This window comes from Cataglyphis hispanica, chromosome 10 (assembly GCF_021464435.1).
Source record: "Cataglyphis hispanica isolate Lineage 1 chromosome 10, ULB_Chis1_1.0, whole genome shotgun sequence".
Taxonomy (NCBI): domain Eukaryota; kingdom Metazoa; phylum Arthropoda; class Insecta; order Hymenoptera; family Formicidae; genus Cataglyphis; species Cataglyphis hispanica.
The window spans coordinates 2,243,821-2,257,332 of NC_065963.1; the positions used below are offsets into that span (position 1 = coordinate 2,243,821).

The 13,512-nt window shown below is 35.2% G+C and overlaps 2 protein-coding genes across 4 annotated transcripts in view; one reads left to right on the top strand and one right to left on the bottom strand.

Annotated features, from left to right (window-relative positions):
• Positions 1-6,299, top strand: part of LOC126852228 (serine-rich adhesin for platelets-like) — a 77,605-nt gene extending 71,306 nt beyond the window's left edge. For both annotated transcript variants that reach the window (XM_050596787.1, XM_050596788.1), the window contains exon 7: positions 532-6,299. In XM_050596787.1, the coding sequence (XP_050452744.1) occupies positions 532-4,677 (4,146 nt within the window). In that variant the 3' untranslated portion in view covers positions 4,678-6,299. The remainder of the gene's footprint in view (positions 1-531) is intronic.
• A 140-nt stretch (positions 6,300-6,439) lies between these two features.
• Positions 6,440-12,155, bottom strand: LOC126852288 (protein obstructor-E). Of its 2 annotated transcripts, none has more exons than XM_050596948.1 (4): positions 11,954-12,155; positions 9,096-9,293; positions 8,023-8,416; positions 6,440-7,495 (listed from the first exon to the last, which is right to left on the bottom strand). In XM_050596948.1, the coding sequence occupies exons 1-4, from the start codon at positions 12,012-12,014 to the stop codon at positions 7,438-7,440; spliced, it is 711 nt and encodes a 236-aa protein (XP_050452905.1). In that variant the 5' UTR covers positions 12,015-12,155; the 3' UTR covers positions 6,440-7,437. The 2 variants fall into 2 exon arrangements, with proteins under 2 accessions (XP_050452905.1, XP_050452904.1); XM_050596947.1 differs by having other exon boundaries at positions 9,096-9,374; positions 11,954-12,149.
• Between the last annotated feature and the right edge of the window lie 1,357 nt (positions 12,156-13,512).

Genomic DNA, 13,512 nt, shown 5'->3' on the forward strand with positions numbered 1-13,512 from the left:
GCAGATAGTGCTCACGAAATGGAGGAAAAACGTCGGAAATAACATGAGCCGAAAAATTAATGTTGTCGGAATTATGAATAATTCTTCAAAACGGATTTCCTTACTATTTTTTCCAAAAAAAGAATTTGTTTTTCCACAAAAAAAAAAATAAAAGAATTCTTCAAACTTCAGAGTTTACAGAAAGTTTTCTATATGTCCTCTTCCTATAATTGCGAACTTTTTTAAAAATTTCTTTTGTTTTAAGTGTTTGACAGCCTTATAAAGTATAAATGTGAGGAGAATATATAATGTTTGTTTTCATGCCGCGCGAAAGGACCAGAAACGAGCAAGTCACTTGCTTTCATCAAAATGAAGAGCCTAACCTTTAGATTAGATTAGATTGATGTTATTAATTTTTTAACTTATGTTTATTAGGATTTTCTTCTTTCATTTTGTGAAATACTAAATTCCCTAAAATCCTTAATTCTTTCTTTAATACTCATATAAAAAAAAAAAACAAGAGAAAAAAATTCGTATCACCTCTTCTTTTAGGTGTCCAAGTTGACAATATCTCCGGTCCCGAATACGCAAGAGTCGTCTCGTACGAACGTGCAGATGAGTCAAACATCGCAGCAGCAGAGGATATCCGACAACTTTCTGCCGACGTCCCCTGTCAACACTGAGACGACCGTCAGATCGTTTTATCCGACGCCGAGACCTTCGCCGAAATCCTCGCAATCGGTCGTTCATCAGTCGGTTACCCAACAAGGGAGCATTCACCGCGTGAATTCGCCAGGCGTGACGGTGCCGCAGCTCAAGCCTCATCAAATTACCATAAATCTACCACCACCGGACATCCAGAGAATCGTGCAGAGTCCATCGCCGTTGTTGCCGTCGCAATCGCGAGTGATCGTCACGGCGAAGGCGAGTGTGAGCGACGAGTCCGGCAGACCTTTGAACACCACGCAATTGGTGACGTTGCCATTGCCGACAATACCGGCCAGCTATGATGATTATAAGGAAGGTGACGAATCTTTTGATCCGTTTTATCGCGATGTCCCAAAGGTCCCCAAGAATCGTCAGGTGACGAGACATGTGAGGGACAAGATGCGACTGTCGCGCAGAAAACGATCAACTCACAGTCAATTCTATCATTTGATTAACGGCGCGGATAGTGATGGGGATTTTGAAGCGATACGAAAGAGCGAATCGCAGGATAAAGTGACGAACGTAGAAAATACGCCGCATACCGAGATTGGAGATTTTCGAGCTATTAGAGAGAGTTTGATGAAGTTTAGAGATATCCTATTCAGTGACGAAGCGGATGAGGATGCTTATCGCAATACTGCTGATGAGATTCAAAATACGGCTAAACACGTCGCGAAGAATAGCGAGATTCTCGAAACAAAGGATATTGCAATACAAAAGGTAGACGATTTAGAAGATTTAAAGACAGATGCTTCAAAACATTTAGCGTTAGATGAAGAAGCAGATGAGAAAGAAGAAGATAAAAAATTGAAAGAAGAAGATAAAGAAGCAGACAGGAAAGAAGAAGATATAAAATTTAAAGAAAAAGATAAAGAAGCAGACGAGAAAGAAGATGATAAAAAATTGAGTCGCGAAGATTTCTCTTTGAACGTCGAAGCTAATGCTGAAGAGTTGTTAGACAAAAAAAAGTATATTAAAAATATGTCAGAATCAGAGTCTAAATTAAAATTCAAAACCAATGAATTTACAAGTGCTGGTTTGGAAGAAAACAAATCTCCGAAAAATGATAAAGACATAATAGTACTTGATTTCGACAATGACTTCAAAGTGAAAACTACAAACTCAGACATCGAGATGTCCAAGACTGACACTCCTCTCGAGATTATTATTGAGGAGGAAAGTAAATTCAACTTACACGATCCATTGGAGACCGACAAAAAAGTTATAAATAATGGACAACTGTCAGGATACTTGACAAAGAACGAATCGGAGGAAAGATCGGGCTTCAAAACTGACGAAGAGAAACAACTGGGAGTTCTACGAGAAACAATCGAGCGGGAAAGCTCCAAGGATTCTAGAGAAGAAAAGTTTGGTTCGAGAAGGAAGATTTCTCGAGCGAGATCCTCGAGGAGACGTATATCTTCGAAAATAAAGCAGCAAAAAACGAACCATATCGAACTGACGGAAACAATTCGACAGAAAGAAGAATTGGATAAAACGACTACTACTATTACTAGTGTCATTACTATTACATCCACTACCCCATCTGTCCTACCCTTGGAGACGAAAGTTGCGGAGCAAATCGACAGCCACGTTTTCGGAGAGTCAGAGTCGCAAACTTTTAAAGAAGTAGATATGACGAGGGCGATTGGTCAACACAACACAGCATATTCGAAGAGCTTGCGAGACAGCAAGACCAATGACGTCGGGAGAGATAAAGAGATTGAGCGGTTGTTCGATCATCAAATTATGGAGGAAAGCGCGAGAAATTCAGAGCAGCATGTCGATAAATCTGAAGAAGAAGCGGACAAAAAAATCGAATATACTAGTTTAAAAGATACAAACTTTACCGAGAATCCGCAAAGCGCAGACGAGACGGAGTCGACGGAAGTTATTCACGAAGTTATTTCCGAAGAAAAAAAGTCCGACGAAGAATTATTCTCGACAGAATACGAAACTTTGGACGACGATGACTCCAACGCGAATACGAAAGAGGAGAAACTGGAAGTGAGTTCGGAAGAGACACCCAACAAGATTTCCTCTCGCGAAGCCGCGGTTTCTTCTCGCGAGGATGATTCGGAAGAGTCAAGCGAGAAGACAAGCATTGATGATTCGAACGAAGATGATTATTCAACTACAAAATATAGTCAAGAGACAAATTACGAAGAATCAAACGAGTATCCGGATGCAGTGGACTCGTCTGCGGAAAATTTGCGCGATCAGGAAAATTATAAGAAAACAGAAAGCATCGAAGAATATATAATGTCCACTGATTACGCAAACTCTGAGGAATATAACGACTCTCAGGAAGATATTACGGATTCAACCAAAGACACTGAAGGTAGCACCGAAGGTATCTTAAAATTCACGGATGAATTACCGAGGTCGGATGATGGGTACAACGAAACGAAGGGAACATTGGAATTTGACGATGCGCACGATTATATCGACGACAATTACGAGCCGGAAAATTACAAAGAGATGGAAACTGCAACTGAATCAAACGATTCTAGGGAGGAGAAGATCGAGGAGATAGATGAAGAAAAGGAAGACGCAGCGTCGAAAGATCTCGAGACAAATCGGAATGAAGATGAAGCGGAAACGCAGACGAAGCATGAGGAAGAAGATGTCACGGAAGTGGCGAATCTCGAAGAAGTCACAAATTTTGCCACGACTTTGTCAACTACTGTAACAGCGCCCAACACGACAGTGTCTACTACAACGATGTCGTCGACAAGTACAACAACTACGACCACGACTACCACTACAACTACAACTACGACTACAACTACTCCTCGACCGACGACTACTACCACTCGTCCCACATCACCGAAACTCTTCAAACCTGTTGGAAACAGAAGGATTTACGCTTACACTCCCCCGACGACAACCCCGATTCCGGTCGTGATTAAATCAAGGATGGGCCTGTATAATCCAAAACCGGCGAAACCGCCCAAGTCCTACAACGAGTTGGCGCCGAAGCCGGTGATCAGGAAGCTCGCTTTGACGCGTAAACCTATTACTACCACCGCGGCTACCATTGCGATTTCTACTACTACGGAGAAGCGAAATACAGAAAGTTCGACGGAAGATACGACGGAGCCCATAACAACAATGATGATGACAGCGACGACTGAGTCTGGTAAAAGCGAGGAGAACGTTCTTGAAAGTAAGCTGGAGGCGAACGAACCCATATCTGTTGATCACTTTGCGAAGAGCGATCGAATAAACAAGGGGGATCAACTCTCGAGTCCGACCGAGCAAAATACTCCCGTCAATTCTTCGAAGAATGCTGATTCACGAATCTCGACCAAAGAAATCGAGACCTCCACCCTTTTGTCCAGACTGACTACCCTTGCGTTATCTTCCGTTGAACAGATAGATGTGAAAACGGAACCGCAGGAAGATACGGAAAGGGTCGATATCTCCACGACGACCTCTCTGCCCCTGACGACATTGCCCCTTGAAAAGTCATATACCAAATACGACACGAGTACCGACGAGTACTCCGAGGAAATGGAGACCACAACTTCCGTCAAAAGCAATCAACAGTACGTTACCGAAACTTCCTCTCTTCTCGCCGAACAATTGACATCAGTTTCGACGATTCCGACCTCCATTATTTCGACTTTGACGATTCCGATCTCGACGATTCCGACCTCGACTATTCCGACCTCGACGACCGTCCAACTGGAAACTGACGATGCCGATTCCGTCACGACAACAGTACCCGCGATTTATCGGCCGAACGGTCGAAAGTTTGCTGGATCGCGGAAGTATGCGAGCTTTAATTGCCTGGAGAAAGAGATGTATCGCTTCTACGGCGACGCTAGGGACTGCCGACTGTTCCACTATTGCTCGCCCGGCTTTACCGCGCGTCAGGTGCTGGACTTTCGGTTCGTGTGCGAGGAGGGCACGGCGTTCGACGAGGAGACGCAAAGCTGCCGTCACGATGTGCGTAATCGGAAGTGCCGGAATCGGTCTTGGTGATAGCCATGTCCCCTTCCCCTCCCGCTTTTGAAGCTTCCTCGACACTCTCGACTCCGTTGATTTTGATAATTCGTGAATCCTCCATATAGGACTCTCCGTAGTGTATTTATAATCTCTTCTTTTTTTTTTTAACGCGCAGTACACGTAAGCATATATCCCGAAGAAGAAGAGGGGTATCCTCCCTCTCTTCTCCTATTCCCCATTGCCATAGCGCCCCTCGCGCTGGATTCACACTTATTAAAGTTAATGTCGATTCAATCGGCTCGCGACTGCTGATCGGATCAGGGCGCTGAGAAACGAGGAAGCACGTCACGCGTCGGCTCAGCTGATTTACGTGCGTCGTTGTCAAACAATCGCACGACACTGTTAGCGTTTAAGTCAGAGAGCGAAGAATAATCGGTTCCTACGTTGTTCTCGAGAGATGCGAGAGATACTTTAAGCGAGAATACTACAATTGCATACAATTGTAGTTCTTCTCACTTTTTTTCTTTTCACGCGATTGATTCAATAATGCGTGAATTTTGTAAACATGTTGCCGAATATTGCCGAGGATATCTACGCCCATGATTACTCTCGTTACTCTTAGCATCTCGCTCGATAGCGCGATATTTATATTGACGTTTTTTCGGAAGCAGCAGCCTTTTTCCCGATCAAAGAGATAATTTTATTCGATATCGAGATAAAATGTTAAATATATTTTTGATAAAATATACGCGCTCCTGCATCCAGGTCAACTCTCATCGTGGATCAATGATACACATCAGAATGCGCTTAAAAATGTATGAAAATATGTTTAATTGAAATATCTTGACACAGAATACCACTCGCTTTTGATAAGTATTTTATATAAAATTTTATTTCATGTATGCAATTAATTTACTTTTTATAAAATTTCCTTTATAAAATTTTACTTTGTATATATAATTAATATTATTTTTAATTGTCGCGTGCAATAAAATGTGCCTACGAATAAAATATCGTGGACATCTATATTTGTTCTACTTGTATCAATCGAAATCAATTTCTCGTAGTACCAAAAAGTGCAATAAGACGTAACATCGTTGCTCAAGCATTTTTTAGATATGAATTTAGCTCGATAAAACATAGATATCTCGAAGTAACGCGTAGTCGATTTAATGCGTTACAACGTTACATGTGAGAGAGCTGAAGAAAGGAAAAAAGATTGCGACTTACGCAATTTATTTTAATATGCGTACATTTGATAATATTCACTTTACTGTTCGGCATGTAAAAAAAAAAGAAAGGCTGATCGCAACAAAGAATTCGCATAATCTTTCGTACATGTTCTGATAATTTTCTACTATTAATTATGAGCGCTTTAATTATGAGTGAAAAGAAGCGCGTCAGCCGTAAATAAATATATGTTATATAAATATATATTTTTACGGATTCCATTTTTTTTTTATTCCGGACCATTCAGCGATTTAGATAGAATCTAGGAAATTCGTCGCCGAATTGTGCGTGTGACTCGTTGATAACTTTTATATATGTAAATACATATTACGTGCACGCAATGACGCATAATATTCGAGAAAAATTATAGCCACTATATTTTGTAAGCAATTATACTATGTCAATAATAATTGTATATTCAATACGCACACGTGTGTGTATGTGTGTGATATTCATTCTATCTTTTATCAATCCTTATCCTGTGCTGTCTTTTTCCTGCATATGCATTAGAGAAAAATTTGAGAGATTCTCTTGACGCATAATATTTTTTCGATTTTTATCGAATTCGATTTTTTTCTCAAAAATATAATATCTTATTAATTTACATATTAAAGTATTTTCTATATCTTACTTTTTTTCAAAATACACAATACTTTATCGCAATCTGAGAACAATCTGGCGTTGTTTATTTTCAGTTGTTAAAAATATCATAAAATAATATTTTTTTTGATTTGTTAAAAATGGGATGCAATGTTAAAGCGTAAGAGATTTTATCTATAATTGAAAAATAAAAAATGTGCCAAATTCCGTATATAAAATTTATATACATGGTGTCCTAGACCATCCGTACACCCCTTTTCTTTTAAAAACTAAGCATTTTAGAGAAAAACGTTTTGAACAAAAATTGTATGATTTTGAGGGGAACATAAGATGGTGTCATTGATTTGACCTTGGATGGCATCGTTAAGGTCAAGTCAAGGACACTTTTAATTTCTTAAAAAGTACTAAATTCAAAATTTTAATATTATACATAACTATATATTAATACATTACACTGTAAAAACATTCTTATGCGAAAAGTGTTTATTGATATATAGAAGAGAATGATCGGAGTATTTCTTTTTACCTTTTTATTAAAAGTTTTACAATTCTACATTAAATATATATAGAAATGAAACAAAATTTATACATTAATATATACATTGCGGCATCAATTTGCGTATTGTATGTGTGTGATTTGTATGATTAGAAAATATATTGTTTAATTTATCTAAAATATATTGTTTAATTTATCTAAAATATATTGTTTAATGTATGATTAGAAAATATATTGTTTAATTTATAGTTAGGATTTTTTTTATATATTTGTCTTTCATTAATTTAATTTGCATATATGTGATATGCAATCATATGCATCATAAAAATACAATACTTTTGTATTAAAATATGTCGAATTACATATTGAAATTTGATGCACACCTCATTATTTTTGCAGCTCTTAATTATTATTCTTTTGCAATTATTGCGCTGTCAATCTTTACTTTTGCTTTTCAACTTTACTCGAATTTAAAAGAGCCTCGTCTGTTTATATGTCGGAGTAGTTCTTGCTATCGCCTCGTGTTCACTGAAAAAAAAAAAACATTAATTTAAAGTAACTTGAGCCACAAATTGCGTATTATTAATTTACAGCATAAATATCAGGCCATCTTATTATGGATTTTTGTCGAAAAAAAGTGTATAATAATAATAATATTAAAAAATATCAAAAAATATAAACATCTTATATGTAATAATAAATTACATAATAATAATAATTTACATAATTATTTAAGTAATAATATTTTAATAAAAAGGTATTAAGATATTTTTCACTTAAATATTTAATATTATGTAAATGTTATATATTATATATATTAATATATATAAATTATTATATAAATATATATTATATATTATAAAAATATATTTTTTAATATCAAATGTCTCTCATAATATTTCGCATCGTTTAAGAATACAATAACAATTTTATATCAAATACGATCGACTCTAAATAATAATTTATAATTTTTTGTGAAATTTTAGAGCAAAAATTCATAGATGGAAAGCGATACTGACAAGTCATTTTATTCACGATAAAAGACATTCACTCACCAGCCGGTGACATTTTCCGCGGCATCGCAAGCGTCGATGAGCTCGTTAAAGGCATTCCCCGCACCGCAATTCTGCAAACGTGGACGGCCGTTCACGCAGATGTAATAATGATGGCAGTCGGTGTTGCTGCGATAAAACTTAATCTCAGCGTCTTGGAAGGGACCGCTTTTCACCTCCGGGCAGCGAAAGCCGAGGAAAGCCTCGGCGTCGCAATCCAGCACCTGATCCGGCCAATCGCATCGATACGTTTCCGGATTGAAGGCCAGGCCTTCCGGACAATCGAACACGTAACCCCGACCGTCCACGCAATTCATGAATTGTCCGCAACGCTGATAATCGCCGATCTTGAAGTAGCCGTACTGATGGGGACAATCCTCGGTCGGATTTGCCGTCTCTGAGGAAAATTCAACAATCAAATTTGGTCATTCGATCACATATTAAGCGCACTGAAAAAAAGGAATTAAAATCAAGACATTATTTTGTTTAACAAAATTATTTATTTAAATATATACTTGCGAAGGAATTAGTTATTTTGATCAAGCAGCGAATATATTTGAATTAATAAAATAAAAGGAAAATATGTTTTTTTGTAAATGAAAAAATGGTTTTTTTTTAGCTTTATTATGTTAAATTACTTTCATTAAAAAATTAAAAATCTTTTTCTAATTTTTGGTTGCTTGTTTCGAGAATACGAATTTTTCTTATTTTAATAAATAATTTTTTATCTTCCAATAAATATTTTTTTATTTAAAAATTTCAAATAATTTATTTTAAAAATTATAAAAATTATAAATTTTATTATTATACGCAAGTAATACTTAATTTAATATAACAACACAATTTTGAAAACTAAGTATATATTTAAGTAAAAGAAAATAAAAATTAACAAAATATATTTATTTGATTGAGAAGAATTTGATTTTTAGAAAATCTTTCGTTTAAATAAGAACAATATTGATCTGAAAGTGATCAAATTTTATAAACAATTAAAAATAGAATCTGACATTGCAGTATTATTTTTATCGACGAAAAGATTGGAAATTACAGATTTATCGTAGATGTAAATAACTCACGCAAGTTTGGCCTGCCCGTGCAATCTATGTCGATCGGATATCCGCAAGGATAGTTGAAACGAACGTCAGGATTGAAATATAAGCCTTCAGGGCACAACTTTTCTTCGGCAACTCCATCGATACACTCGATATAAGCGTCGCATTGATTCTGCACCGGAAAACGGCCGTTCCTCTCCGGACAGGACGCGGATACATCACCTTTCGGAGAGAATTGTTGTTGGTTGCGATTCAGCTGATTGTCAAACAGCTGATTCGAAAACCTGGGATTTTGATTCAGCGCTAAAATACGGATAAATCGTCTTTTATAGAAAAATTTCGTCTATAAATTCTTATCTTAAATAAGACTCAAGTTCTTTTCACATCGCGTGTGTGAGCACAAAATCGTATGAACGACGACGATTCTGATTTAAACAGCGACCGATATTGCGCATAAAACTCGTCAAGCGAGTCCGTCCAGAAGGTATTAATGAGTCGTATTCAGTGGCAAGATGCGATTATCGCATGATGGCGAAAGTTCGGTGATAGCCAGCACTCGACCTCTACAAAGTTGCGCGCGCGCGCGCGCGCGTGTGTGTGTGTGTGTGTGTGTGTGTGTGTGATGCGCATACATTACCTGCGCATCGCTTACGCAATGTCTGCGTGCTGTTTGTAACCGATTTTGCCGCAGGCGCAAGATTGGGCCAAAAATACTTTTAGAGATGAAATAAAAATGTTCAAAAAAAAAAAAAAGAAAGAAATCGATAAAAGTAAGATTGTGTATTCTCGTTACACAATTAAGATTGATTTACGTAATTTAGGAAGCTTTTTCTGTGCCCTTTTCAATATCGAAGAATTAAGATTGACGAGAAATGAAAAGAATTTAAAACGATTTATTTGGAACGGAGCTGGAAAGAGAATTGGATCCGATATTATAGCCTTGGGATATCACGATAGGTCGAGAGACAACGGCAATAGTTTTCGTGCACGAAAAGCATTCAAGCATTCCCGAGAAATGTTTCCCCGGGGCAAAAAATTGCACAAGGTGCACGTGAAGGCGAACAACGGGAGAAAGTTTCGCTGATTACAAATTCGATTATTCGTCGTTAAACCGAACGAGCACATTAAAACATTAAAACGTCTCGTCTATTGGGAATTCTTTTCGTCTGAAGACAAAAGGAGGACCTTATCGGTTCTTTCACATTCGTGAAAGAAGAATAAAGTAAAAGAGTATTGTTTTCCACGGTGTTTTACGTTGCAACATAACGTATAATGATAAATAATAAATAAATATTTACTAAGAGCGAACACTACGTCCGATATAGTACCTATATAAATTTACCCACGTGATAGTGGAGGATTAATATTCATGCTTGTCTATATAAACTTTAAGGATGTTCTGAATGTACAATAGTAGCAAAAAATTGTCAAAATTAAAAAGAAAACACGTCTCTTACGTTTATACTGTTTGAAAAATTAAAAAAATAAATTTGGGGTATGAAAAAAATTTAAGTATCGCAAAATAATATGGATTTTGACGTCTTCGTAAAAGAAAATAGTTGTAATTAATATTTTTCCTAATTTATGGCAAAAACTTTTGATCTTGAATATCCTCTAAAATCAACTGCAAAAAACAATGAAAAACGAGTAATTTGCAGAAAGAAAAAGAGACAGATAATATTTTTCTACAATTTTTAGTAAATAACTTTTAAACGAATTAGTGGATCTAAATCAAGTTTTGCACAAATATTTATTAAAATTTCTTTAATATATGTGAAAATTTTTATTTCATTGAGAATATTTTTTCTTTGCCAAATTTGACAATAAGTGCTACAATAGGCGATTTTCCATAAGAATCCAATAGTAACTTTAAATTTAAATAACTTCCAAACCGTTAAGAGAATTGTGCTTAGTTTTTGCAGAAATATTCAGAAAAAATAATGGAACAATCTATGAAATTTTAATGCTTTTGTTAGTATTTCGATATATGTCACATACATCCTTAAGTTTAAAAAATTTAATTTCTTTAAACAAGCGCATCGCATATAAATCAGCGATGCGTCCGTGACTGAGCATATTTGTGCTGCAAAATACTATTCAGAACGCGTTTGCATTCATAAAAATGAGCGCATATGATTTTTCCTAAGCATTCTGAATCTTAACCAGCCTTATTAAGCTGTTTGAATTATACGCAATTTCTTAATGTATTACATAATACATATTTTTAAAAATATATATTACGTTTATATTTTTTAAAAATATATATTACACTTATTTTTTTTTTTAAATAAATATTACGTTTTTTCTTTTAAATTTTATATAATTTTTAATTTCAATAATTTTAATTTTTAATTTTAATAGAAAAAATCTGCAGCTTTTAATGCTAAGATATATGACAATATGTTTAATTAATAAACTGTGATATCAGTCATATCAATAGCCATTAAAAAACACATATTACATATTATTATTATTTCAATACGCTTAATTATTGGAAATCGTGTTGGAATATTTATTATAATTCAGTATACAAATTTAATGCATATTTTAATTTAAAACACTGCTTACTTTAATTCACCTATTTAAATAATCTTACACAGCCTGATATTGATTCTCCAAATCGATTGTACTATTCATTTATAGAAAAAAAAAATCAACGATGCTCAAAATTCGTGTCGCATTTAGGAATAAAGTGATCTATTACATACATATAAATGGAGAACGCCACCACTCGTCTCCTTACGTAACACATCACTGCGGAATTGAAACGATAATTGAAAAAAAGCAGCAGAGAGACGACCGTCCTCTGTGCCGATTAGACGGGATGCGAGTTTCACTTTATCGAAGAACACGAGAGGGTAACTTTTTTTCTTTTTACTCACATGTGGTCGCGACGAAAATGACGCAGGCGATTAGCAGATGGACGATCGGTCTCGAGGCCATCTCGGTTGTCGTTGAAATTTCACGCGGGTTCCTTCTGGGCCGATCCCGAAAGGAAGACTACGACGGGCCGCCACGTCCTAACATGCTTTTATCATCTTCGCACGCGGATGAGAAGCGGGAGAGGATAAGTCGTCTTCTCGTGCTCCTCAAATGCTAGTGACCGTAGAAGTGGTCGTCCCGCCCTTCTCTCAAAGGCCTTCGATCACGTGACATATCGATAGCTGAAAAAATTAATCGTCCCATTCTAAGTTTTATCGGCATTCTATTTTAGCTTAGTATGTAACGCGTAGTAAAAAATAACATTGGCTGTTAATGCGTAAATAAATAAATTATATATATTTATAATGTATTATTCAAAATTAAATTATAATAAAAAATGTTATTGATGTATAATTAATATACATATTATATAATTTTAAATATATTTAAATGTGATATATTTTTTATCTAATGTGATAAAAAATCTTGTAAAGATTTTGTTCTAAGCATTGTCATTTTTCTACTCGTAAATTAGTAGCCAACGCTATATTTTACAGTGTATAATATTCTATAATTAGAAAATATTATCAACGAGATAGATTTATATGAATGTCAGAAATGCCATTTGCAGTCAACCTTGTTTGTCTCCTCGCACGAGGAGATGCAATTGCACAGGTCGAGAGTCATTCTCTTGGCAAAGAGCAGGCTGTAATGTGCGCCGCATTTAGATGCGCGTTTGTACGCATACTACAACATTTATGCATAATTTAGAGGCAGCATTAATTGCATAAATTGGTGCGTAAATTTAATTTACATACAAAATTGTTCAGTATATTGTTGTGGTTCAATGAGACTAATGTGAAGTCACATGTGTGTACGTATTTGACACATTGCACTCTTTTTTGTTACATTCTGCAGCATTGTTTATATTACAGGAAAAGTAAAAGAAACTTTATTTAAGGATGTATGTGTTATATGTCAAAACATTGACAAAAGCGTGAAAATTTCATAGACTCTTTTATTATTTCTTTTGAGTATCTACACAAAACTTGAGCACAATTCTCTTAACAAGAGAGTTTGGAAATTATTTAAGGATGTTCTGGATGTACAATAGTAGCAAAAAATTGTCAAAATTAAAAAGAAAACATGTCTCTTACGTTTATACTGTTTGAAAAATTAAAAAAATAAATTTGAATTATGAAAAAAAATTAAAGTATTACAAAATAATATGGATTTTGACGTATTTGTAAAAGAAAATAGTTGTAATTAATATTTTTCCTAATTTATGGCAAAAACTTTTGATCGTGAATATCCTCTGAAATCAACTGCAAAAACAATGAAAAACGAGTAATTTGCAGAAAGAGAAAAAGAGACAGATAATATTTTTCTACAATTTTTAGTAAATAACTTTTAAACGAATTAGTGGATTTAAATCAAGTTTTGCACAAATATTTATTAAAATTTCTTTAATATATGTGAAAATTTTTATTTCATTGGTAATATTTTTTCTTTGCCAAAT